At 43.1% G+C, this 26,696-nt stretch overlaps 1 protein-coding gene across 7 annotated transcripts in view; it reads right to left on the bottom strand.

Moving 5' to 3' along the window:
* Nucleotides 1-922: 922 nt before the first annotated feature.
* The window catches only part of KIF13B (kinesin family member 13B), a 162,126-nt gene continuing 136,352 nt past the window's right edge, over nt 923-26,696 (bottom strand). For 6 of the 7 annotated variants that reach the window (XM_080388381.1, XM_080388384.1, XM_080388383.1 and 3 more), the window contains 5 exons: nt 22,729-22,846; nt 21,612-21,745; nt 11,980-12,042; nt 9,398-10,421; nt 923-6,210 (listed from right to left, as the gene is read on the bottom strand). In XM_080388381.1, the coding sequence (XP_080244507.1) occupies nt 5,918-6,210; nt 9,398-10,421; nt 11,980-12,042; nt 21,612-21,745; nt 22,729-22,846 (1,632 nt within the window). In that variant the 3' untranslated portion in view covers nt 923-5,917. The remainder of the gene's footprint in view (nt 6,211-9,397; nt 10,422-11,979; nt 12,043-21,611; nt 21,746-22,728; nt 22,847-26,696) is intronic. The other variant, XM_080388387.1, reaches the window with a different exon arrangement.

Genomic DNA, 26,696 nt, shown 5'->3' with positions numbered 1-26,696 from the left:
CACACCAGCAGATGAACAACCCCCAAGACCATCTCACAGTTCTTAGTCTGGACACCTGACCATAAAATAAATCATTTTTTCAGCCCTACGCCTGCAGTTCTCTTTGCAAATCCCCAGCCAGGACAGATCAGCTCTGGCAGCAGCCACCATCCCTTTCCCCTCGCGGCTGGGCAAACCCCCACCGAGCTGGGAGGAGCCCCTCTGCTCACCCATCGCTTGCTGCATCTGTACAGACCTGGGGAAATCCGGTGACGCCAGGCTGTAATCGCGTCACAGTGTTCAGCACCAAGTTCAGGCTGATCTGTTTTTCCAGAAGGATCTTTCCCCACTCCAGCTCCCTCCCCACTAGCCAGGTCATGGATTTTTAAGCGGTTTTCCTGCAAAACTTGTTCCACCTCAGCCGGCATCCACCTTCCCTGTCCCCAGAGCACTGGGGCCATTGGCCTGGGTTTGGGGGGCTGCAAGCAGTTGGATTTTACAGCCAAAGAAGGAGCAAAGAAAAACCTCTGCAGCCAGGAAGGGCAGAGCCGGTAGCAGTCCACCAGCTGGAGAGCATGGGGGGAGCACGACCAGACCTCCATCTGCTTTTATTTAGTGCAACGATAGGAAAAATTAGTATTAAGTAAAGCCTTGCCCTGGCTCCGTGCAGCTTCATGGACCCGTGGTCTGTGACAAGGATCCCTGCGTCTCAGCGGCTGTAGGCAAAGCGCTATTTCCCCAGGCATCAAAGAGGAGGCGGGATGGAGGGAACGTAAAGTGCGGGTGTCTGCGCATCGATGGGAAGGTCCCAAAACTGCAGGCAAAAGGGCAAAAGTCTCATTTGAAACAGATCTCAGCACCCTCAAGTGACCCTACTCCATCACAGGGCTGCGAACGTGTCTAAACATTTTGGTGATACGAACTGGACTAACAAGGCGCTGACTTACCGGCTCTAAAGATGACGTTTATTTAGGTACTGCAGGCTGCATTACATGTATAATACAATATTACAGTAATTTAGTATTGTACAGAAATAATTAAAAACTTTACAGCTCATTACAAAGTATCTTTGGATTTTAGCTCATTTAAAGTACACCGATCAACATGTAATACCACAGCGTAAATAGCCACTCTTTATATACACAGACCCACTACATTTACAGAAATCAACAGAAGGACGAGCTGGAAAGGTTTTCCCAAGTCACAGCAGACGTTAGCAGAGGTGGAAAAGCAAAGCACGGGGTGGCTGCAAGGAGCGCACGCTCGGGCACGCCTGGGGAACGGCACTGAAGACAAGGATGTCCGAAGCGAGGTGGGAACGTGCCGATGCAGACCCTGCCCGTTATTGCTTGGAGCACGGCTCCCGTACCAGCTTCAGAAGCCGTTTGCAGGGGGAAGGGAGGGGGAGAGCAGCTGCCTTCTCCTACCCAGCACAAGCACTGCTCTAAGGCTGGTGAAGGAAAAAGGCTCGTGACGCGTCCCCACCGCCCTGCGCCAGGCACTCCCCGGCTCTCGCTGGGTCCCAGGAGCCCCGACCCACGTCCCTGCTCTCTCCATGGTGGCATTTGGATGCTGGAGCCCGGCTAAGGCTGAGCCAGGCAGCGGTGGGAGGCTCTGCCGCTGGCCAAACCAGCCTGGCCGGAGGCTTGTGGGCAGGCAGAGCAGCCGAGCCGTTCTTGGGGGTGAAAAATATGTTGGTGGTTTACGAGGAGGGTGGAGAGCACAGAAACCAAAGCAAAGATGGATAAAGGAGATATAGGAACAAGACACTTGTTTGTGACCCCAGCTCAAAAGCGTTTCGTAGTGTGACCAGTCTGTACCTTTACTTATCACGATCTTCCTTTCCTAAAAGCCAGGCAGCCTCGGGGCTGGGCTGAAATCCACCTGCTGACCTGGGGGTAAGGCACTGCAAAAACAGGAATTCTTGTGCAAAGAACTGGCAGTACCAGCGTAAGGACAACACAAGCATCACCGCAGAAAAGACTCTTCAACAGCTCCATTACTGTACAAACAGGCCTGTGCAGCACCCAAGCTCATTTCGTACAGGTTTGCATGACTGATCGGTAGGAACGAGGAGGGGTCCCTGGCTTGCAGGAGAGCAAAGAGATGTTGAACATCCCACACGGCAGGCAACAGCAGGGAGCTTCCATCCCAACCACTGACAAAACCATCTTGCTCAGGACTCGGGCAGTATTACCACACAGAACTCGTTTCTATTAGTTTTCCTCAACTAAACTACATCATTAAATAGCAAAGAGCCCAGGCCCTCAAACTGAAAAGGTATTATTTTGGACACAGAGATCAAAACACCATGAACATGAACCAAGAAAAACCTTGGCCTGGTTTGAGAAAAGCCCATAAAGTCCCTCCAAAAAGCATCTTCTTGGCTGTCTCGGAGCACGTGACACCCAGCTGCAGAGCCCCGCGCCCCGTACGGAGGAAGGGACCCGCAGAGCTGTGGATGGGGGTCCGGCCGTTACCTCTCCTACCCACCAACACGATTTCCTATGCTCAGAATCCGACACCCATCCACAGCTCCGGGATACAGAAAGCAAGCCTGCACCACCAAGCAGACACAGGAGATGTGACACTGTTGCAAATTACAGTTCCTGCATTAACTATTCCTCTTCCCTGTATAAAGTGCATGAAAATCTTGGAAAATATGCATAGTTTTTAAACACGCCAGCCTCAGTTGTTGAGCAGTTCCAGTTAAAAGCACCTCCTCCTTTATGCTGAGCATATTTTTACAATGTTATCGATTAAAAAAAAGCACCTAACCCAACAAAACCTAACAATATTACTTGCATTATGGTTTTAAAGTGTTTTCTGGTTAGTTGGCTTAGCTGGTGCAAAGTAACAGATGGCTTTGAGCAGAGGGACGTGCACTCACTGCACCAAAAACCTGGAAAATATCTTTACAAGAAGCCTCACATGCCCAGGAAAGCTGGGGCAAGCAGAGGGAGTCAGAGAAGTCCTCTAAGAACATCCTCACAGTCAAATTGGATTTGTTTGGCTTTCTGGAGCTTGTGCCACATTGGGGTGATTCAGATACTCGTTTTTGGGGCAGGTGTCAAGGTGGAATTCGAGGAGACATTTCATTTCGGAAGTCAAACAAGATGGTAAAACCCAAGAGAGCTATGAGTAAAATCCTCCCTCTACCAAAGTCAACGAGGTGCTCTGTTAACAGAGCCACTTCAGTCACACTACTCATCCACTGACGTCTGAAAACATACCAGCCATATTTAAGATGTTTGCTTCCAGGACAAGGTGGAGGAGGCAGCAAGTATGTTCTGTTCAAACTGTGTTTCATACCCCCTAAATACATACAGCACAGTTTTGCAACACAACTAAGAGCGTGTGGAAGAGGAAACCCACCCCGTATCGGTCGGCTGCAGCCTCTGACCACGTGCCCCAGATGTGCAAACACTGAAACAGGTCCTTGCGTGGTCAGAGCTGTAGTACAAATACAGCCAGAGGAATTTATAGTGGATGGCATAAACAGTGAACTATTAAAGCAACTGCCTTCTGCTTGACCCACGCACTCCTGCGACCTTGATACCTTTGCACCGGTCCTGCAGAAGAACTCCAGTCTTCAGAAACAGCGGTGCAAGAAAAGAGGCTTCAAAAGGACTTGGACAGGTTCTTCCCTTCATATCTCCCTCAAAGGGGGCACCTAGCAAACATCAAGAAGTTTTAAAGATATCCCTAAATCCAGTAAATGAAATGCTGAGACTAAAACCCACAACTATCGGTTCGGGGGCTGTTTCACATTAGCTAGCTTTCTGCAGCACATCAGAACAAAGTGCAATTAGAAAAACGGTAAAGGTGGATTTTAGAAACCTTACAAGGCAGTACAAGAGGCATGACACTAATTAGTGGGTGGTCTTTCATCAGCAAGACTTGTCATACCCCAAAACGAAACATTGTTTTGTTGCATGACTCTTGTCTCTAAAAACAGTTACCATTTAAAAAACCAGGATTTTGGCATCTGAATTCTTTACTACTAAATTTCTCCAATCGTTTTGGTTCGAATGGACAGGAGCATCGTGCAAAGGAAAAAGAGGAAAAACTGTACACTAAAAATATCCTTAAAAGCTGGTCTGTACATTTTATATTAAGATTTCTTTACGGAAATTTAGGAAACACTGAAACTAGTTACACAAAGCTGAAAGGATATATAAATCCCTGGCATGCTGCATTGTAACCCATCCCACTTATTTCTGCTACAGATTAGTTTCTATTTTAATTTTATTCCTTCTGCATAAATGATATTAATTACAGTAAATCAGCATAATTATCTCCTTCGCTAAGCATCCCTATCTCCTTTGATGACAATGTATCTTTCCCTTGGACCTCTGAACCAGATGGCTAAGGCACTTAGATACCAACGTGCAGCACAGGCAGCATCTAGATACATGTTAAAGTTTAATCATTAAGTTAGCACCCTAAATATTCCCCACGTACATAAAACGTCTATTGTTCAAGCTGTCCAATCCCCCCGTGATGACTAAACAAGACATAAACAGCTCAGAATATAAAAGTCTGTGGCCTTTCTTGATTTGTTAGAAAACGAGTGTGTGTACATCCATATGTGCACAGGTATATATACACACACACTCAGTGATACATAATTTGTGCCACAGGCAGTTAAAAACTAGCAAGGGTTACCAAAAATAAAATCAAGTTTTATAAAAGCCAGCCCAAACCTCCCGTTTTCAAGAGGGATATTTTTTGGGGGGATCGGGGGACAACTCTGCAGCGGTTCGGCTGGGTTTGCTTCCGCGTGCCGCTGGGACGGTTTAGCTGGCGACGGAGGCACCTCCTCTTTGGATCGACACTCAGTACGGTGCTAGTAGAGCTCCTCTGTGCAATGTCAGGCGGTGGATGATTGTAAAGCGCAAACATTTCATATTTTAAAATAATAAATAAAAATAAATAGACTGGATTGATCCCGTTACAAGGACAGTGACCCTCTGCTTTGCATAAGTGGTAAAAAATCCAAGTGTCTCCAAAGGCTGGGGGGGAACATCAAAGCACGTGAGTGCTGGTATCTCTGCAAAAATCCTCTTCGCCCACAGGGCAGAACCGAGGAGGAAAAGGTCCTGCCTCCCTGGGGCAAGTGAGACAGGGGATCCTGTCATGGTGGGAGCGCACGTTAAATAGATTAGACAGCAAATTCACTCCACTCCCCTCCCTCCTAAAAAGGAGGGATCAAAAGTAATGCAGAGCAGGTCACTGGCCTTCTCCCCTCCCCAACAAACCAGCCAGAAATACTGTGCTGATCTCCACAGAAGGAGAGAGGGACAACAGGAGAGTCATCAGAACAGGCACTAGGCTCAGGTCACATCAACAGAAAGCTGCTGCTTTTTTAAATAAAGGGGGGGCTGGAGTTCTTTACTTCCAAGTAAAGGTTTACGTGTGCTTCTCTGCCTGTCTGGAATCATTATAAGCTTGCCCTTTCACCATGGATTATGCAATATGGACACAGCTCTTAAGAAGTTAGAAAAGAATTGTTATTTTGGGGAGGGTTTGGGTTTCATTTTAGAATTGCTGTTCACACCAAGAGAAACACCAGTGTGTGGGCAGCATTCTGTAGCTCTTAGAAAACCGTGCCATAATTTGAACAATTTACATGTCTCTTCCTTCTCTGAAAGGTGGAAGAGAGCAAAGCTTACACCCACCCACCGCCACGAGCTTTCACCGGCTGCCATCAGTCATACCCTGAAGCGTCACAATTTGTAACAGGAAATGAAGGATGCAGATCCAGCACCATGACAAGGCAAAGAGCTAACATGTCAATCACCCAAAGCAGAGAAAAAACCCCTTCATTAGTGTTTGCCACAAACTAGAAGTTCACGTGGTTGGTTTAGCTTCCCGAAGCTAAAAGACCTGCTCCACTGTCCGCCTTGCGGTGTTCGCTGCGGTGGGTAGGGCTGTCTCAGTTTGCCCAGGATTTCCTGTTCTCTGCATTTTTCTGGCTCTTCTCCAGCCGCAGGGTGGATCCTCCTTCTGATTTTGCCAGGGCTGTGAGCGAAGCCAGGTTGGAGGCTGAACCAGAGAAGCTGCCACTCTTCCTGTTCTCAGCAGCGGCTCCTCCTTGCAACCTCAACCCAGCGCTCCGCCGTCTTGATGGTCCCGTGGCCTTTTTCACTCTGCCTGGTTTCACCAGTAGTCCGTAGCCTGGGTTGCATCTGAAGTACTGCTTCCCTCCGATCGAGCCGTCATTCTTACCTTTGACAAGAAAAGAAAGAAAGATGATAGACAAAACGGCTTTTATTCTGTGCCTACGGTGTGTGACCAGGAGCACACCAGAAGAAGAAAGCAAGAAGAAAATGCTGAGAGGGAAAAAGGCTGTTCCCTATCGATACCCTGTGAAGGTAAACACCCAGGAGGAGAGCACACTGCCAGCACTAGAGGACAAAGTTGGTACAAAAGCAAAGCAATCTGAAGATTGATACACTTCCTGATATCAAGACAAGTCCAGAGGAGAAGTGGGAGTAGCATTCCCACAGGAGCAAAGATAGAAACCCCCACCAGCTGGCTTTACGTCTGAACTTGAGAAAATGGTAAAATTAGAGGAAGCAGCTGCCTGCGACAGCGGAAGGCTGGACTCCATTCGGGTGGCTCCTAGCTGCGGGCTTGCATTCCAGTGACACCAGTATACTCCACTGCTGAATACCAGCAAAGCCACTGCATGGAGACAGTTACTATGAGTGGGACAGTCCACCTTATTCTTCCTCCCTGCTTGCTATTCAGGGGAATTCTTTAATCTCACCAAAAGTGTTAAATAATCAGTTCAGCCACAGATGCATCAGCACACCAGCAGGAAGAAAGGAGAAGAGCTTCTTTTAAAAGAGCTTTTGCTTTTCTAAGTTGGTGAGAGCCTGAAGTTGACAAGAGTTACTGTTTCCATGTCATAAAACCTCCACATAACAGAAAGAATAATTTCTTCATGTTGATGCTGTTGAGATCTTTCTATTTCTCCCTTTAGATCATCCAAAATTTTCACAATCACTGTGCTGGGTGCCAGGACAGAGACTGCTCCCACCTGTAAAGGGACTCCAAAAAGATACAACAGCTCTTTTTAAATGACAGAAGGTCACCTCTCTTGTTTTACAGGTGTTTCCTTCTCTCTACCACTATTACCGTGTTGGGTGCAATATACCCTCACGTGGCCAAGCACTTGGACTTCTACCTGTTTGTAGCGTGACAAAGATACAAGTTTGTGACCATATTTCCCAAGTGAAGCTCCAGATGTGCTAGAAGCCAGTTACACTCCAACAAATCAAGGACTTAATCCTTGTGGAAACAGAAGGGGAAAAAAAATACCCAGTAACATCAGCAGTTGAGCCCTCAACAGACCAAAAATCTCATGGCTGTTCAACCCTTCCACAGACAGAGAAGCTGATGCTTACCGGGTATGTGCAAACAGCATAATGGACTTAGCACTGTGGACCAGAGCAGCCAGACAGGGAAGGAAGCTGACTTTCCAAAATTGAAATGAATCTGTAAATACCTGTTTTTATTTTAATTTTTAAATAAGTCATGAATTCAGGACTGAGAATCGGGTCTACAACTGTCAAACAGGTTAGAGCTACTACCAAACGGGTTAGTTTGCTTTCCAGGATGGCAAACTCCAGAGGGTTTTCTGAAACCAGATGAAAACACACTGTCCAGTTTAGCGTTTATAAGCACACCATGTGCAGGGAAGATAACTGCTCATTTAGTGAGAGTTCTGGATCCTTGACACAGCATTTTATCTTGGTGAACAGTTCCGATTCCAGGGAAGCATGAAGCAGAGACAAATGTGGGCAACTCCCTGGGACGTGCTGATTCACTGCAAACTCGGAATGCTACAGCTTGGTTGCAGGGATTTAAATAAGGGGCTTTATGTGCCCTTGGTAAACCGAACCCTCTTACTATCAAAGGCAGCAGCACCTACTGCCCGACTACGGAATTTTCAACTACCACACCCTACCTTCCCCCAGTCCTGCATACTCTTGGAGAAAACGAGCCCCATGAAAGCGGACATGAACCTGCAGAGGAGAGGAATTATGAAGCCTGGGGCTCCAGCACAGGACAAATGCCAGCCATCATCTTTCTTTCACATTGTGCTAAAGTCACCATTTTTCTGCATCATGCTACAACAGCACACGTGATCAGAGCCTCCCCAGAACAGCACCCTAGTTTCCAAAAAGTATATATTAGAGCCTAAATTCTGGGAAGTCTACAGCTGTAAAACAGGAATGACAAATGAGAAGCTGAAAGAAACCTTGTATCACCTGTATGTCCTGGTAGTCAACATATGGTTATTTCCTACCACTTTTCACATATGTAGATATATACACAGACAGCAGGTCAAAGGAGGTGATTCTCCCCCTCTGCTCCGCTCTGGTGAGACCCCCCTGCAGCGCTGCGTCCGGCTCTGGGGTCCCCAGCACAGGAGAGACACGGAGCTGCTGGAGCGGGGCCAGAGGAGGCCAGGGAGATGCTCAGGGGCTGGAGCAGCTCTGCTGTGGGGACAGGCTGGGAGAGCTGGGGTGGCTCAGCCTGGGGAGGAGAAGGCTGCGGGGAGACCTTAGAGCACCTGCCAGTGCCTAAAGGGGGCGGCAAGAAAGCTGGGGAGGGGCTTTGGGCAAGGGCAGGTGGCGATGGCACACGGGGGAATGGCTTTACATGAGAGAGGGGAGATGGAGATGAGAGATGAGGAAGAAATTCTTCCCTGTGAGGGCGGCGAGGCGCTGGCCCAGGCTGCCCAGAGCAGCTGTGGGTGCCCCATCCCTGGCAGGGCTCAAGGCCAGGCTGGACGGGGCTGGGGGCAGCCTGGGCTGGGGGAGGGGTCCCTGCCTGTGGCGGGGGGGGGGGGGGTGGGACTGGGTGGTCTGTAAGGTCCCTTCCCACCCAAACCATTGATTCTGTGATATACATACATACACACAAATAGAATTTTGCAATTTTACAGCTTATTTTAAAATAGCTTGTGAGAGACTAGGTTATCTGTTAAGAGACTGCAACTTATTTAGCCTAAACATTCCTTTGCTCATTTGAATCTCACCACCTCTGTTGCACTTTGGACAGAGCAGAAGCCCACAAGTGAACTCTTTTGACCCAAGGCTTGTCTCCTGCAACTATATACTTCCCAAGCTGCACTATAAAAGCAATCCTGATTCCTACCTCCACTGTAAGAAGCCAAGGAAATAACTGAAAGGAGACACAATTCAGCCAGAGGTCAGTGAGACTAGGTTTCAAAGGCAGACTGGAAAAAGATTACAGCAGGAAAAGATCTTTCATGTTTCCCTTCTCAAGATACACCCACTAATGGCTAATGAAACTCCCCTCATCAAAAAGCAGCATTAAAATAAACACTGCAAACTCTGACATGCTGTCTGCGTTACACCCAGTCCAGATCCTATTTTACCTGAAGGTAAATCCAGTTCGACACCAACCCATGTCCCCTCTTGGAAGTCTGTGGGCCCAATATATCTAACGGTGCCTGTCTTATTTGTGCCAACTGTGACATATTCTCCCTCTTTCAGCCACTCAGGAATTTCATTGGCGTCTTCGGAGTCAGAAATCACCTCCAGTTTTTCTTCTGCTGTCTCTGATCCGTTATGGTTCAGTCCATGGGCAGTGGCTGTGCTCTTCTCTCCTTCTTGCTGCTCTTCTGTGCTTAGTGAACATACAGGATCTGTCCCCAGCATGCTTGTAAAGGACTTCAGCTCTGAAGTCTTGACTTTTTGGATCTTGAAGGGGGAGGCTGCAACACCAGGCTGGGACAACTGATCAGGATGAATCTGTGGTTTGGGAAACCCTAGTTCTGAGACCCCAGAAACCATTTCTTTTTTCCTAGCTTGTCCTGCTGACTCCGTTGATTGTTTGGATAACAACTCCTTTTTTGGAGTGGAGGTAGAAAGAAAGGTTTTTGCATCAGTGGCTCCACTGGTATAATTTGCCTGCTCACTTTGAGTCACAGGAGATGTGCAAGATTTTGATTTCAAAGCATCATTTCCATTCACTTCAGTGCTGTCTTTAGGTCTTGCATGAGCACTTTGAAGGCTGAAGGCAGGTAGGCTCTCTCTCTTAGTACCGAGACAGCTTTCTGAAGAAGTGTCCCAGTGCCCTGGCACGTCAGCAGAAGAGATCTGAGCCAGAGGGGGAGCTGGGAAGTCACTCACTGCAGGCATCTGACTTCCCGGCTGAGCCACAGACTCACTTCCCGTGGCAAGGGCCTCAGAGAGGGTGGCTGTCGAGACACTATGAGAAAAGTACCCACTGGAGGCTTCACTCAGAGGACTCGGAGGCCCTTCCTGGGAGTCCTGTGCCTGGGTGTCTCCCGTGGGCTGCTGCGAAGGCACTTTCGGTGTCTTTTCCGGATTCCTGTCCGCCTCAGATGTCTGCACTGCAGTTTCGAATGGCTGTTTCCCAACTTCCTCTTGGTTAATCTGAAACAGAAGAGGATAGGGACCGTGGGGCGATGTTATCCAAAATATCTGGGCTTAAAGGATAGCTACAAGGCCTCTGGGAAGTACTAAGGCCCTCAGCTTATCTAAATCCTTGTGTAGCTGCAATCTCCAAAAGATGCAAGCTGATCCGAAGTCAGCTTTGCAAACCTGGTAGGATTGTCAGCTCATTTCTTCCATTAATAAGAAAAGTGTCAACTAAAAGAAATACGTTCCCCAATATTTACTGAAAAATTATTTATATTACAGGAATGGTCATTTGCTGTTTGAATAGCAGGATTTATATGAAATGTGAAACAGCCATGATCTATAAGTCTCTCACAGTTATTTGGCTTAACTCTCAGGATTGATAAATCATGCCTCTCCAACTAAACTGTCATTTATGTCCCCGTTTCCAAATGCCATTCCCACCTCAATGCCGCCAGCACCACACACTTCCAGAGTATGAAATTAACTGCACCTCATGAGATTAACAGCCCATTTTAGTGATGTATTTCTTGGCTGTAAAGTTTACTAAATCTGATAGATCAATATCTTTAGCCTGCACATGTACTCTAAAAGATTAGGATGTCTCTAAATCTCTTTGGGAGGGAGGGAGGGAGGAAGGAGGCTGCTAATATGAAGGGGATGGGGGGAAAAGCGGTTGGAGGCCGGCAGATTTGTACATTTCCTGCTTTAACTCTCAGGTGTACATCTTTGTTTACCGTTCAAAATTTTGTAGTTTACTGCATCTAGTGGTTAAGTGTTCCAAACTACAGGATTTTCACCTTATTCTGAAGTGCCTTTTCCACTGGAAACGTAAGCAGCATTTGAAGAAAGAGCAATTTGATTGAATTACAGGAATTTCAGAACCAAAGGCTAGCTTGTTATCGCTAAGTGAAATGTAATACAGAAAGTTTTTTGAAATATTCCTGCGGATTAAAGACATTTTATAGCTTTTCTAAGGAGAAGATGGTGTACATGTGGACTCTGGAGCTCTGCTTGCTCTTTGGGTTTTCCCTTTAAGCGTTCAGATAACGTACATTTTGCTAAGACAATAAAAGCACAGTAGGAGAAAGCTGATTTGCTATTTGTAAGACTGAAGTTCTGCTGAACTGTGGGAGATCATAGGGCCTATTTTCTCTCCAGCTTAGCAAGAGCCTTTTTCTCACACCAATATCATGAATTGGCTTGAAATATAAAATTGAGAATTAAGCTCAACACTCAGAGTAACAGGCACGTTCTGTATATAGAAAGTGTCAAAGCCTAGCAATTTGCCTTTTAAAGCAGCAAAACAGCTGAATTGTAGGCAGTTAACTGCTAATGCAATCATATGATTAACCAGGCTTTCAAATATAAAAGGGTAACCAGTGATATAGGGAGATTTTACCATGACCTAAGAAAACACAGCAACATACAGTGCATTTAAGTGTCTGACAGCAAAGCAGCAGTAGAAGTGCAACAGGTTTTATGTAGCTAACCCAAGAGTTGCTTTTGCCACCTCTCATTTCCAGGCATGTGGATACAAAAATTGTATTGTCACATCCTGGTACATGCTTACCTGTTTTATCTTTGCAGCACTGGCATCAATACTGGCAGACTGAACCATAATTCGTGGGACAGTCTGCAGGAATGAAAAACAGAGCATTGTTCACTTAAAGGATTAAATATTGTCCAACTGGCAAACTTTAAAACTTGTATTTGAAATTTTGGAATCATAAACAAACCTTCCATCATGAAAGGATGGAGCATTGCTACTTTATTGCATTCTGATGACATACTCTGAAGGGGTAAAAACCTTAACCAAGGCACCCCTGAATTTTAACACATAAGTACAAGTACAAACACATAGAGTACAAAGTGGTTTTTTATGCAGTCGGTCAAAGACAGACCGCCGAGCAACGAGATGGCAAAGAGATCTGAGGTTGCGCTGGTCTGGCTAGTGAAATCCTCAGCTTTGGTCCACATCCAAAACTCTTTCTCCATCTCCAGACTCTTAATTTGTTTACATTTTAGAACTGTTCACTTTAACTCAAAAAGGAAGCCAGAACAAAGATCTGTGCATCCTCTTTCCAAAGAGGGCATCACCACTGCCTGCCAGAGTGAAGACTCCACATGCCATTTGCCAATCACGATATACTGCTCCTGTGCCAGAAAAAACACTTCTCTGTGTTTCAAGAGTATCTTCTCTATGATAGCATGGGGCCTGATATGAAGGCATTGACAATAAATGTCCCTCACCTCCTCCATATTCAGGTTTTTATGTTAAAGATTTGAAATAGTCACTCTCCTAAGATGTAACAGCAAATCGTGACACCTGACTATAAATCTTAGGCTAAGCTGCCAATCTGGGCTGTCAATGGCACTGCTGACACAGGAGGGAAAGGCAACAGTTCAATGGAGAACCTTGGGAAATGGAAGCTTGAAGAAAAGGAGACAGGAAAAAAAGGCAGAAACACCTCTCTTTAGCACTGTGGAACATTGTCCTGCCAGTGCAGGTTCATACTTCCAGGGAAAGAGCTCTTTAAGGGTGACATATTACACGATTTGGGAGTAGTCTGCTTTGTTTCTTTTTTCTCCAAGGGACTTGTGAACTCCTCCTGTAGAAATACAAAAGCAGTGCTCGTCTTTGAGACAGCTATTTCTAGTATTTGACAACTGAAACTTTCCAGCTGAAGAATAAGGTACTCTTCTCTTACATCCCTGCTATGTACAGTGAAGCAGGAATCCGACTAATCCTGTCCCCAAAATAAATAAATGGCTGTCATTTATATGGAGATTGCCAGGCACTAAATGCAAACGTGGTTATTCAAGGTAAAAACTAAAAAGACGAAAGATGGACAAAAACCCCAACAGGTTCACAGCGGATCAAACAAAAATTTTAAAGACATTAAAGCTTCAGTTCAATAAAAGAAAGCAGGAGAAGAGGGGATTGCTTGTCATTAAACCTGCTAATTGTAATTACACCACTGGAGTGGGGTTCAGTGCAAACTGGCTTTATTTCAAACATTCTGAGATCTTTACTAGGACATGCACTGGAGCTCCAGGAAGCAGATGGTGACCCGGAATCAGAATGAATCAACGAAGCTTAAACACAGCTTTAGGACTTGTGATCCAGTGGTTTTCAGACACTTAGTATTCCAGAACTTCAGCTTCCCTTGGAATAAAGTGGAAATCCTCTAGGCGAAAAGTATTAACCTGAAAACAACTGTAGTACTGATGTGACCGAGCGCAGAGATAGCTTAGAGCTACGAGGTGCGTGAGTACTGTGAGTCGTCCCAAGTATTAACTCAGACACGCAAGAGTAACCTGGCTGTCACAACAGCCAAGTGTTACACTTTAACAAATACTAGAGAGGAGAGGGATTAACTTTCTTAGGAGAAAACCCTGCAAATTTTAGGTTTAATAGAAGCTTATCATGGTGTTAAAGGGAGCAGAGTACTTGGCAGAACACTTATTCTCTCTTTTACAACCATCTTTGAACCATGTGTTGGTCCATCTCCGGAGTGCAAAGCCAAGCTATTAAGTATCACCTTTTAATGAGAAAAAAAAAATTATCTGTAGTCACAAGGCATTAGGGCTAATCTCTAGGCAGCCACTTGCACAGAACTTTAAGCCTTTTGCAGAGGTGCAGATGAACTTCGGTGAGAAGCCAAGACTCTTGAATTCAGATTATCCTAGTCAAATATCGCCATGGTCCAGTGCTAAAAGCACAGCATTTTGGCATCTCAGAAAGGTTGTGTGAATGAAAAACACTGTTCTTGTTGCTTCCGCGCTACTGTTTGTGATCTGATGCAGCAGGGAAAACAGCCTTTTTTTCAGCAGACCTTGTATCAGGAGCTAAAGACAGCTCCGGGCTGTCACACTGGCACCGTAACACATCTTTTTGCCCCATTTTCTCCCAGTATTTGTGCAATCTCTGGGAAGCGCTCTGAGGTTGAGCGTTACTACAGAGATAAGCACTCAGAATTGCAATAAGGAAAAGTATTTAAAGATATTTCTCAGTTCCTTTGATTTCCTTTTCTCCCTTTAAAACAAATAAACGGTGGAAAGTGTGTGTTGGGTTTTTTTATCTCTCAAGAACCTTCAGTCTTACAGCCTGTAAATCCATGAAATCTAAAAAACCCAGTTGATATCAAACAGCAGAAGAAAGAAAATCATTACACTTCAATCATTCCTCATCAAGTTCTCCCCCTGAAAGGATGACAAATCTCAAAACTACAAAAACTTTGCCAAGCAATGTTTAGAAAAACACGGAGAAAAAAGCAATTACGAGAAGTGGCACTTGCCCAACTTTGGTGCTGACAAGAAACAGATGGGCAGAAACACCCTCACTGGCGTGGCAGGGGTAGTAAAAAAAATCTTTGTTATGAAACATAGTCAAGTTACTTAGGGGGGGATACTGAAAACAATGTGTTTGACTATCTGTGAAGACATATACTGGATGAAAAATATTTCTGAATCAAGAGCCAAATTCTGTCATTAAACATTTGTAAATAGCGACCGCTAAACTAGACATATATATTTACCCAATGGCAAAACATTTTTATCACTTCTACAGTGATAATTTCTGGCAAAATTTCTTCAACCAAGCTGACAAAATACGGAGTAAGAGAGAACATGAAAGCAATTCACTTTAAAGCATCTTTGAATCTTAGTAGAACAAAAATCGTCTTTTTCCTAAGAGTTGCTACTCTGTGCAGTGAGTTTACAAGGATTTCTAAGAGCACGTATTTTCTGGTCAGATGAAAGGTCAGTTGGCACATACTTTGAGTAACACCAAGCCATGTTGTTGTCACTAGTGATTAGCGAAATCTGGAGACCAACCCGGTATGTTGGTGAGCTTGAACGGGAAAAGCAACGTGTATCTCATTCCCCTTACAGAGGCACCACAATGAATCCTAAATGAACTCCTCCTCATACCGTGTGCTACATATATATAATGGCATCTTCTTCAGTGAGCTCAGAAGAACACATTTGGTATTTCTATATCGTTAAACATTCTGTAAAATGCCTCTGACAATGGTGACTGATGACTTCACTACAAAGCCTTTTGGCTTCATGTGGCTGGAATAAAATCCTTCAGCGTTAACAACCAATATGCAGAAAGTTCAGTGGCAGTTAACAGAACAGACTGGGCCAGCACGCACAAGAATTATCCTCCAAGCTCCAGAAATGGCTTAGCCAAGGTTATAGCTGAAGCAGTCCTAAAAGGGCATTATCAGAAAACTTCCACTGCTCTTGTCTGTGCTTTTACCATCCGCAGATAGGAATGACTGAGCTCAAGGACTGTCGCACCGACAGTATTACGTTCACATCACCAATTAAAAGCAGCTATTGGAAACTTCTGCAGCAGGGCATAGCAGTTGCTCCATCAAATGTAGTTTCAAATCAGTTTTGAGCACTTGGGATAAAATATTTTTGCGAGATGTACACAGCAATGCAATAAGAGTTCTGAATCCCCTAGTACACAGTCAAAAAAACTGAATCCATTTCAAAGAGGTCTCCCATTTTAGAAAGGTCCCCCCCAAAATATTCCCCTCTGCCCTCAATTTCAAAATAATTTTGAAGTTGTTAATCATTCAAATATAAAGTCTCCTGCATTCCAAAAGGAGATGTGAAACCCAGTACAAGTTTGTTTGGGTTTTTTTGCTGGTTTTTTTTTGTTTTCTTCTGTAAAGACACTGTGCATTTAAATATTAAACCGAACAAACTCTTATTCCACCTTCCATGTGTGGAACATTTCAGCCTGTAACAGTACTTTTGAGTTCTAGGTTTCTAATATACTTTATGCAAAATTAACCATACCATTTTCTGCATAGCTAAATTACTTCATTCCTAGGTCCAGGCAGATTAAAAGGGTAATTCATAAGCATTTTCAAGTTATTCATAAAGAAGTTTCAGTGGTTTGCTCTAAGAACTTTAAAAGCCAGTTTTCCGTACTCATTCTTATTAAAATCTATTTGTATGAGGATGATAGCAAAACCCACACTCAGAAAGAAATCAAAACACTAACAACTCAGTCACAAGAACTAGACACGTATGAGCTCAGCCAGCCACAGAGGATCTGTTGAGCTATGCTGATTATAGCATCCAAATGATTCTTTATTTGAAAGTCTGAAAAAAGCCTTCGAGATTTTAAAGAAGGTTCTCTGAGGCCACATTATTTACATTTGATTAAGGAATGTCAGTTCTAGCAATTATACTATGCACCATGCACATCCATGAAATTGTTATTTTTTAATGCACTGCCAGAAAAAAGGCTTTTGTCTATTTAGATAGCTTTTAATTAACTGCATTTCATTATTTTTTTAAGATTAATTACTACGCCTGCATCAGAAGGTGAAAGAGGAAAAATTGACAGCTGCCCTCTCCATGTGTTCGTGTCTGCATTTCTGTAGCACAAAGCAAAAATGAATTATATTAGCACATGGAAATTCAAGGAGTCTTGTGGGGTTTTTGGTTGTTTTTTTTTAGGATAGCTGTGACTCAAGATCTCTCATTTAAGCCATGTGCTAACAAAAAGACATTTGAGCATCCAACAAGGTTCTTGAGCGTGAATGTGACCAAAATCCACTTACCAAATTGGTCAGAGGAATTTGCTTCTGCCACAGCAATGTCAAAACCCCAAAACTGAAATTTAAATATGTACATTTTTAATGTTAGCACCCAGTGATGTCCTAAAATGTAATTACGCAGAGTTCCTAGAGATCAGCAGGGTTAGAAGGTAAAAACCATAATCCTGCTTGGTGCACACTATGAAAGCCTTAGCATGTTAATAAAAAAGACAAGCTTCAAGAGCATGTACATAATGTAATTAAGCACAAATAGATGTAACACTGATCCTCCATCCACGTGCATATTTTACACAAATATTTTAAACTTTCCCCCACCAGCAATAAGGGTCGGCAAGGCTTTAAATCTTGCATGCTGCAGTAATAAGCTTTTTAAAGAACAGACTAGGAAAATAAGGAGCAATTCCAGCAATCCAAAAAGGTTTAAATGGTTGGATTTTTTTATTTACAGACTACTGGCAATTAATTTAAAGGCATTAGATAATGGAGAAAGTAGGCATTTTCTAACTTAAAAGTATATAAACAGCTTCATCAGAAACCAATCTTTTAGGTACATAAACAGCTTCATCGGAAGCCGTTTTGCTAGTTACATAAAGAATCCTATTATGCCAAATTAATTCAATCTAACTAATTAGAGAGCAGGAAGTTCTTTCAATTATTTTATGTGCTGTCTGAGAAACACACTTGAATACGAGAGCAGATTTCATTAATTGCGGTTCATTATTCTCCAGATTAGTTACTAAACTTGCATCAGAAGGTCAAAGACGGCAATTTTGTTAGCTGCCACCACCTTGACTGGAATGTTTCTGCATTTTTGAAACTGAGGCAACCACTGACTATAAATAAAAACAGCGCTAGGAAAAAACATTTTCTTAAGATAAAACTTTTGTATATGCTCGCTTATTTTAAGGTTGATGCCAGCCTAAGCAGGTACATATGATTGAAATAAAAAGGTGCTAAAAAAAAAAAAAGAAGTCTTTTCAAAATGAGTGATAAGAACTCCCATCTTCTGTTTACTCACGCAGAATCAGAGATCATTAACATGCCCACTCAGAGAGCTGCTTGGTCATGATGAACTTCAACTGCAGTTATAAACTTGGAAAAAGGTTAAGTACTGCTCCCGTGGAAACGATGCTCAAAAGCACTGAAATCTACTTAGCCATAAGACCTGGCTTACAAGACGCAACAAAACAAATCTGATGCTTTCTGCAAAGATGTACAGCCACCTAACCCTGATAATTTAACCATAACATATTGGAGATTTAATAACAGCTGGGCCAGCCATCTACTTCAAGATGGTTCACCAACATTTTTCCAGAATGTGTTTTAATCACATTCAATAATTAAGTACTATCAAATAATGTAACATATATGCACTGAAAAGGGAGCTTGACAAGAACTTTGGAAATTCTCTTTTACTGTAGTTCTTCGATGAACCAGGAGTAATTAATAAACTGATCCACTTAGCTTTTTGGTATTTATGTTCAAAAACCTGTTGTTATGTATTTGCTCATTTGCTTTCAGCCAGGAAAGGATGATTTAGATCTTGCCATTTGCTTTGTAAAGCATTCCTTTAGTAATTTCTATTCCTGAACCTAGCTCTCCTAATTTGTTGTTTACAGCAACAGAATTCCATCAGTTCCCAGTTAGGGGTCAGATTCCTTTGCAGTTACAGCTGAAAAATCCTTTTGCCTTCACCTCCCCCTTACACTTTTTGTAGTTTACCACCTACTCTGACCTTGCACATTCATTTATGTCCCCTACCACTGTATCAAAGTTTTTCTTTTCCTTTTTTTTTTTTTCTTCCACAGAACTAAGATGCATTGTTCTGTATTTTCTGAGACTCAGAAATATCATTTTTTGTGTCCTCTCCATTGCACAGTTTACTACAGTTATAGAAGAATTACTAGCTTGCTGTCTTGCTCTGGCAGGTTAGTGATAAGGTGTTAAAGCCGATTGCCAAACAGTGACCCCCATCGCAGTCCCATCACCCACCAAGTACAATAGCCATTCATCACCGCCACCATCTAAATTCTTCTGGCCACATTTGCATCATCAGGCCATTATAAAGAAACAGGAAGAAAGATTACGAGACATGATATTTATGATCTTAAAGCCAGTCTTGCTACAGCAGCACGTATTTATTATTTGTGCTGCACAGGAGCAGCTGTAGATAATTCTGTAACTGTTCTTTCAATTTTTGCTCTCTCTTCTGTGCACTGTGATTGCTAACAGGAGTGAAGAAGCCCTGTTTCCTTACTGATAGAGTTGCAAAGAATATCTATAAACCTCTCAAACCAGTGAGGTGTATTTGTAATACAATTGACTTGTTCTATTGCAAAACTAAAAGTAGCAAGGAATTTTAAAATTTCATTTTATTATACAGATCCAATGGTCATGGAAAACCAGGTTGCTCTCCAATGCAACCAAGCATTACAATATCACATGCTCCCGTTTATGTATTAGCTTTTATTTTTAAAAAACAAAGCAGAAATAGCATGTCTCCTCCTATTAAAAGCTGTTCTGTTCATAGAATCATTTAGAATGAAAAAGACCTTGGTGAGCATCAAGTCCACTCACAACAGCACTGCCAAGCCCACCACCAACCCATGTCCCCGAGTGCCAGATCTACATGTCTTTTAAATCCCTCCTGGGATGGGGACTTCCCCCCCTCCCTGGGCAGCCTGTCCCAGTGTTTGACCACCCTTTCGGTGAAGAAATGTTTCCTAGTCTCCAACCTAAACCTGCCCTGGTGCAGCCTGAGGCCGTTCCCCCTTGTCCTGTCGCTTGTGACCTGGGAGCAGAGACCGACCCCCCTGGCTGCAGCCCCCTCCCAGGCAGCTGTAGGGAGCGATCGGGTCCCCCCTGAGCCCCCTCCTCTCCAGGCTGACCCCCCAGCCCCCCCATCAGACTGGTGCCCCAGCCCCTGCCCCAGCCCCCTGCCCAGCTCTGGACACGCTCCGGCCCCCCAAGTTCTGTCTGGGAGTGAGGGGCCAGAACAGACCCCAGGGCTTGAGGTGCTGATTACTTGAGTTTCCATACTAATCCATAATACAAATTAAAATCTCTTTAAATAGCTGTCTTTGTAGTTTAAAAACTGACTTCAAGACAAATAATACAAGACTGATCTCGAACAGTAGGAAGGAGTGGGAACAGGTGGTTAGACTAGAGGCAGGAAATTAGGCTTCATTGCTAATCTCAGCTCTCATTGATTCAGTAAGAATTCAAGAAGTTGTGAAAGGCTCTCACTGCAATTGCAAAGAGCACCTATTTGCATCTTTCAATACCCAAATACCTTTAAAGAAAGCCACTGTCTTAATTTTCATTCTCTAAATTTCATAGATGATTAAGTTTATATGATTCCTGTCTCAACACTAAGGCTGTTTGTTGTAAGCAAAAGGCAACGTGAAAATGTAAAGCATTAAATTAGATATGGGAGTAAAATCTGCTCCTCTAATTACTTTGTAAAGAAAACTACAGTCAGATTAAAAATATTTCATATGTGCCTTATTTTTTTGTGTGCTATGCCTGTCATAAGTTACTTTAAAAAATATCTAAGTGCTAGTGCATTTATTTTTGCTCTATTTATTTATTTCTACTTCTGCAATGACAAAACAACTTCCTGTAGTCCTGGGACATTCTTGTAACAGCAAGTTTAGTTGTAGCAAACAACAGAACAGAATGGATCCCAACACAATTAACAGTTTCTTGGGGATTTTAGGGTTTGCTTTGCTTTGTTTTGAGAAAGACATCCTTTATAACATTTAAAACATCGAGAGGTGAAGAAAGGTCTAAGTTAACAGGTAATGTACTTCCAGAACTCCAGAGAAGTGAACAAGGTGACAGCAGAGTTAGCTGGATGGTTAACAAAGCATGGACAGAAAGGACTTGCACAAACTTTAACAAGTGAAATCTGGCTCCAGATTTATCTTTGTAACAGTTTGTTAAATCTTCCAGACTTAGACTATTGAGTACAGCCTCTCAAATAAAGGAGATATTATTATTTATAATGGATTCTGAATTTCGTGTGTTTTTGTTAAAAGACAGTAGCTTTTTCTAGTCTGCTTGACCATGCATTAGCTACTGGTCAGATCACAGAAACCACATCTGGAGCAGGTGGAATTTTGCAGCACAGCATCCAAAAAAAGAAGAAAATCAAATGCTTTTCTGACACATGGAATAGATAAGAGAACGAACAAAAGCAACTGTCCAGAGTACACAGCAGAAGATGGCAAAAGGTGACATGAGCTGGGGTGAGGGGCAGGAGGGAATGGTATATGAAATAACAAATTAAAAATAGAATTACATTTTCCACTTGGCAATACACAAACACTAAGTGCCCTTCATAAATTTTACTATTGTTGCTGCAAGCTGTATTACTATAAATCACGCTGGTAGTGTACTTGGCATTTCTAAAAAGCCAAGTGGGCTGAGTGTATCAATAAGTTTAAACAGCACCACTATCTCTGGACAGAATGCAGGAGAAATGCATCACAAAGCTTTACTATGACTAAAAGCTTGGTTTGCACTGCAACAACATATGAAATAGCACTTTGCCAGCAAGTCTAAGAGCACTCACCAATATTACTGCATAGCCTATTTGATTTAATTTTTTTACCTGCTGTGCAAGGGGAGAGGTCTGCCTGCCCTTTTTCTCATCTCTAACAGGAAAGAGAGACTTCAGCAGCTTTGGCATCTGAGGCACAAAGGACTTCACAGGATTCAGGTAGGAAGCAGCAAGGCTACCAATACCTGTTGGAAAAATTAAAAAATGAGAACAGTTATGCTTTGGGGAAAAGAAAACAAAAAAGCCCAAACCAACCCAAACACCCCTAAAAGAATATATTACAAAACTTAACATTTTAATTTAAGATGACATCTTCCAGTGCTCAAAGCATTAGCCAAGGAAAAGCATTGAGTGCTTGCTCCTCCCTTGAAAGGGACATACAAATCTGGGTAGGTCTTAAGTCTGTGGCCCCAGTATATATAAATGTTTTTTCATCGCATGATGTGAAAAAGCTCATTCTGTGCAATTCGAAACATAAAATGCTTTGTAACTTGCAGAAGCAGAAAAAAAACCAAACAAGCAAACCAAGAAGCAAAATCGAAAAAGGATGTCCATACAACACACAATTTTAATGATAATTACAAAACTTACTAGGAGTAACAGATGAGAAGATCCAAGTTAAGAAAAAGAAAAAAAATGTTAGGGGAATTCAACTCTCCTTACTCATACTGCCATTTTTCTACACTACTCCCCCTTGAGAAAACCTAGGCAGTAATATAAACATTACTACTATATATCTCAATTATATATTAGGCTGCAAAATATCCATCCAATTCCAGCGCTGCTTACTTTCTGAAACATTAGTAGCCTTACTGTCTTTGCTGTTTTACTCATGTAACAGCACGTTCTGAGCCCAGCTAGCTTTTGGCTTTAGAAACTGAACTACTGAGATAAAAGACCGCATCTTCAGACAACTGTAAACATGTGGCATTTGCCTCTTCGCAGAACCAATACCAGGTCTAAAGGAAAGGCTAGTCAGAGTTGCTTAGAGTCCGAGTAGCTTAGCCACAACTGCGAAATGTCGCCAGAGAGAGAACTGCATGGACATGGCTCTGGAGAAGAAATTTCTCTGTGCCTCTGAAAGCAGCTCAGCTTTATCTGACATTCAGCTGTAGCAATTTCATTCCATCTTTTAGGAAAGTTGTCTTAGCTTTAGGAAAGACCTTACCCGGGTCAGGCGAGTGGTTCTGCTGCCCAGAGCCTGGCAGAGAGGTACGAGATGGACTAATGCCTCTACTGGAATTTGTGGCACCTTGGGATACATCTTGCTGACTCTCCCATCGGCCCTAGAGGAAAAAATAGTTGTATTTTTCAAGGTCGGCACACCAGCAAGAGTACGGCAATACTTACATACCACACCAGCCTGCACGGCCCCTTTGCAAAGTTCAGAACGCATAAAGCTGAGGAAAGACCCTTCCCCAGAGGCACTTTTATTTGAAACACCCAGTCCTGCAAAGATAAGCACCCTCAGCATCAAGGCACAGAAAAAGTCTACTTACAGACCTCAAAGCTATAATATTTCACTCAATTATGCAGGTGTGTTTTGGAAGTTGAGTACATTACAACCAAGTGGAAGTAAAACAGTACTGTCTGCCCCAAATTCCTAAATATTTTGTTTATCTAACTTGGGAAGCGGTCGCGAGTGAAGTCTGGATGTAGAGTGTCAGAAGGAAGGGATGAGGACAGACAGAGCTCTGAACAAGAAAAGAAATCAGACCTTAGACCTAACGGCTGGACATTAGTGCCCAGGGTCCGAGAATGGATGAGCTGATCGGATCACAAGGAAGCAACTGTAGTACTGCAATTTTTTAAACAGCTTGGAAAAAGAGAGAGATGGAGTACACAATAACAAGCTGCGGATACCAGGAGCCAAGAAAAAGATTAAGTAAAGACACATTAGAGTTTTGACATGGTTAGTGAAGATTAAATATGATTTTCAGATCTGCAAGAGCCTGAGTGTAGATGAATGGGAAGAAAGAGTGACTGAGAAAGTGCTAGGCCATCTGCCTTTCCAGGATTCTCTAGCTGGGTTTTCACATGGATTCCAAGGGAGGTACACACCAACCTGCATGTGGGGTGCGATTTCTCTCGCTTTTACAAAGGTCCACTGTGGTATTCCATCTTTCATCTCAACCTCATGGCTCAGAAACCAGCTCAACAACAATGTCTCTTGGCTAGCAAAGAGAATCTCCAAGCTAGTCTTTCACACCAGTGCACAAGCATCAAGAATCTACAGGGCCAAATCATTTTTTCTTAACTCTGTCATCTTGATACGTAGAATCATTTACAGATTTGCCTACAATTACACTAAGTGACTGGGCAGAAAGTGTCTCTGCTGAAAGTTTCATGTGGTTACAAGACAGCATTAGTGCTTCGCCAAACCGAGCACCACGTTAGACGTGCAGAACCAAAAGGCAGGCACTGAAATGCAGGTGGTTGTCCTGCAAACTGCTGCTACAGGCACACCTGCAGTGCTGTCAGAGCAGTCCCTTCGCCCTGCTGAAGAGCAGGCTCTAATAAAGCTGGATGGTGCTAATTTACTTAATTTATAGGAGACCTTAAGGCAATTCAGTATCTATTTAAATCTATGGGTCAAAAGAATCTGGTCTCAAATGCTACAAGAAGTCTCAATGTCTTGTGGAAAAGTGCTGTCCTGCTGGGGTGGCAGAGTGCCCTCAGGACTACAAGTTGCAAAGTTTCACCTTTCCAGAAATAGAGGTTGCAAAGGCAGGACGGTGCAGTCAAACCAATCCCAATACAACCCACAGTCTGATCCCACTTCTGGTACAGAGTTGTGCTATGGTTGGTGCAGTATATGTACCTGTCTGGATTATATTGTACATGTACCTGAATCTTGCTTGTTCTTTTACAAGACATAAAGATAAATACTTTCACAATGAGACGGTACTGTGGACACACTAGAAAGAAGTCCCCAGGGATGGACAGACCTGCTACATCCCAGACCACAAGTTTCATGTATTTTTCCTGGAGGAAGAGGGGGGGAAATGTGCCTTTTCAAGAAGCTTCGTAGTGTTGGATGCAAGAAAATAATCCGACCTTGAACAGAAAAATGACAGGCAGCTAAACTAATCTTAACTGTAACTTGAAGTCATGAATGTTTCACAAATAATAAATAAGCCAGGATAGGAGGAATAGATTTCTCCAATGGGTTGAAGGTCACACTGAGCAGCCCAGAGCAAAAATCGTTTCCATTTGGATCTATAAGTTAGTCCCATAGAAGCTTCCCTGCTTTGAATAGCAAGTAACTTGCACTTTTGCAGAGCAGCACCCGTCTTCAGACCTCTGCTAGCTAACATCTCTATTAACGGATGCAGATAAAAGAGGTGCTGTTTCTGTGAAGTAACATTTGGGACACCTGGAGACTAATGGATGTCTGAGTTCACTGGAGGCAGCCATCCTGAATGTCAAAACTGATATAACCCAGGCTGAGACAAGCGGGGGCTTGTTTAGTCTTGTATTTTTGAGGACTTCAGTGTTTAAGACCTTCTTGAAGGCTTCCTGCTCTATCAGCATGGATGATAGAGCTGTTCTACCCATACCTTAACCCCCAACTTAAGCATTATTTTTGACCTGCAACTCCTTTGTGTCTTACATACACCAAAAAGTCATGCCTATGTCTGGCAAATTCTTTCCACAAAATGCTTCTATGAAACATTCTCGTTTTGCTCCCCAGAAACTCTTATTCAGGCTTTGGCAGTCTTGTGTTTCAACTAGTACAGGTTTTTTTTAGGAGGCCTTACCACATGTAGTCTTGCCCCATTTATATCCATTCAAAATACTGCTTCAGAGACCGTGTTCTTATCCTGCTATTGTGATCGTTTCACACGCTGCAGCAGATACTGAAAGCCAGCATGGAAACAGCCAGTGACTTCAGACTATGCTTAAACTGTCTTCCCCTTTGGGATGTGAAATGTTTCCTCAAGTCTCCTTCTCTGGCTCCCACTGGTGGGTTAGTTTGCAGGAGAAGAGTCAAAACATGAAACAAGTTCATAGCTTATTCAGATGCGGAAAATACTCAGTGTAACTCAGTATTCTTTGGATGCACCAGCACAGCGGTGCTGAACGAGTTTTGATATTTATTTTTTTTAAAGAAAAAAAAAAAGATGACTGGTGGGAAGTCGTCACAGGACTCAAAGAATCTTGAAATACATTTTGGTTTTGTTGCCTTCTGGTCTGGTCTGCCATCAGCCTGGTATATGTTGGCATTTGGTTAAGAGAGAGAACTATGGGAGAGGAGGGCAAAGCATCTGAAGGCTCCTTTTTTGGAGGACATAAAGTTTTTAGCGTTACTTTTGGATCTCAGGATAATGATCCACTTACTAAAGACAAATGGATAAAGGTGACATGTCTTAATAATTTTCTATCTGTAGGCCAACTCTAAGTGCTTCCAGAGACCACAGAGGCATAAGAAACAAAGGCTATTATGGGAAAGCTTACTAGCTTACTAGAACACCGACTCAACGGAGGTAAGGAACAACTGAATAATTTTCTGAATCATGATTTCTTGAGTAAAAGTGCTGTTCATTGACTGTTTCAACAAAAATAGCTTCAGGGCTTCAGGCAAGTATCTTGACTTTCTAGACCTGTTTGGAAAATGATGGACAAAACTGAAGTAGGTGAGAAACAGAACAAAACAGTCTCAGAATATTAAACTTGCACAAAAAGAATGGCAGAGTTTAGTGACTTTTTCCTTATGAAAAGACTTTTCTTAGCATCTTTAGGAAATCTTGCTTCAGCCTTGATATTATGGGTGACTACCTTTTCCATATAATTTTAGATATTTTGCCAGGTTGAATAAAATGAAGGTCCTGAAAACAAGAATATGCACTTGAGAAAAGGATTTGTCCGGTCGTGCACTTAAGGCATGTTGGGTTTTTAAATAATGATTGCTTTGGAGAGAGCAGAAAGATCATCATTTTAGACTGAAGGTCAGATTTTTTTAGGGGTAATGTGAGCCTCAATTCTGAGATGACAGCAAACCATTAAAAAGTAGGCAAATCAGGGCAAGAGAGAAACATTTGCAAAAGAAAACACTGGAGACAACTGAAAGGGTCAACTGTTGCGCGAAGAATGTGCAGAGGTAGTTCACAAATGATTGATTTTACTAAGCCGGAT

This window comes from Falco punctatus (assembly GCF_963210335.1).
Source record: "Falco punctatus genome assembly, chromosome: 5".
In the NCBI taxonomy this organism is placed as follows: Eukaryota; Metazoa; Chordata; class Aves; order Falconiformes; family Falconidae; genus Falco; species Falco punctatus.
This window is presented reverse-complemented; position numbering and strand designations above follow the sequence as displayed.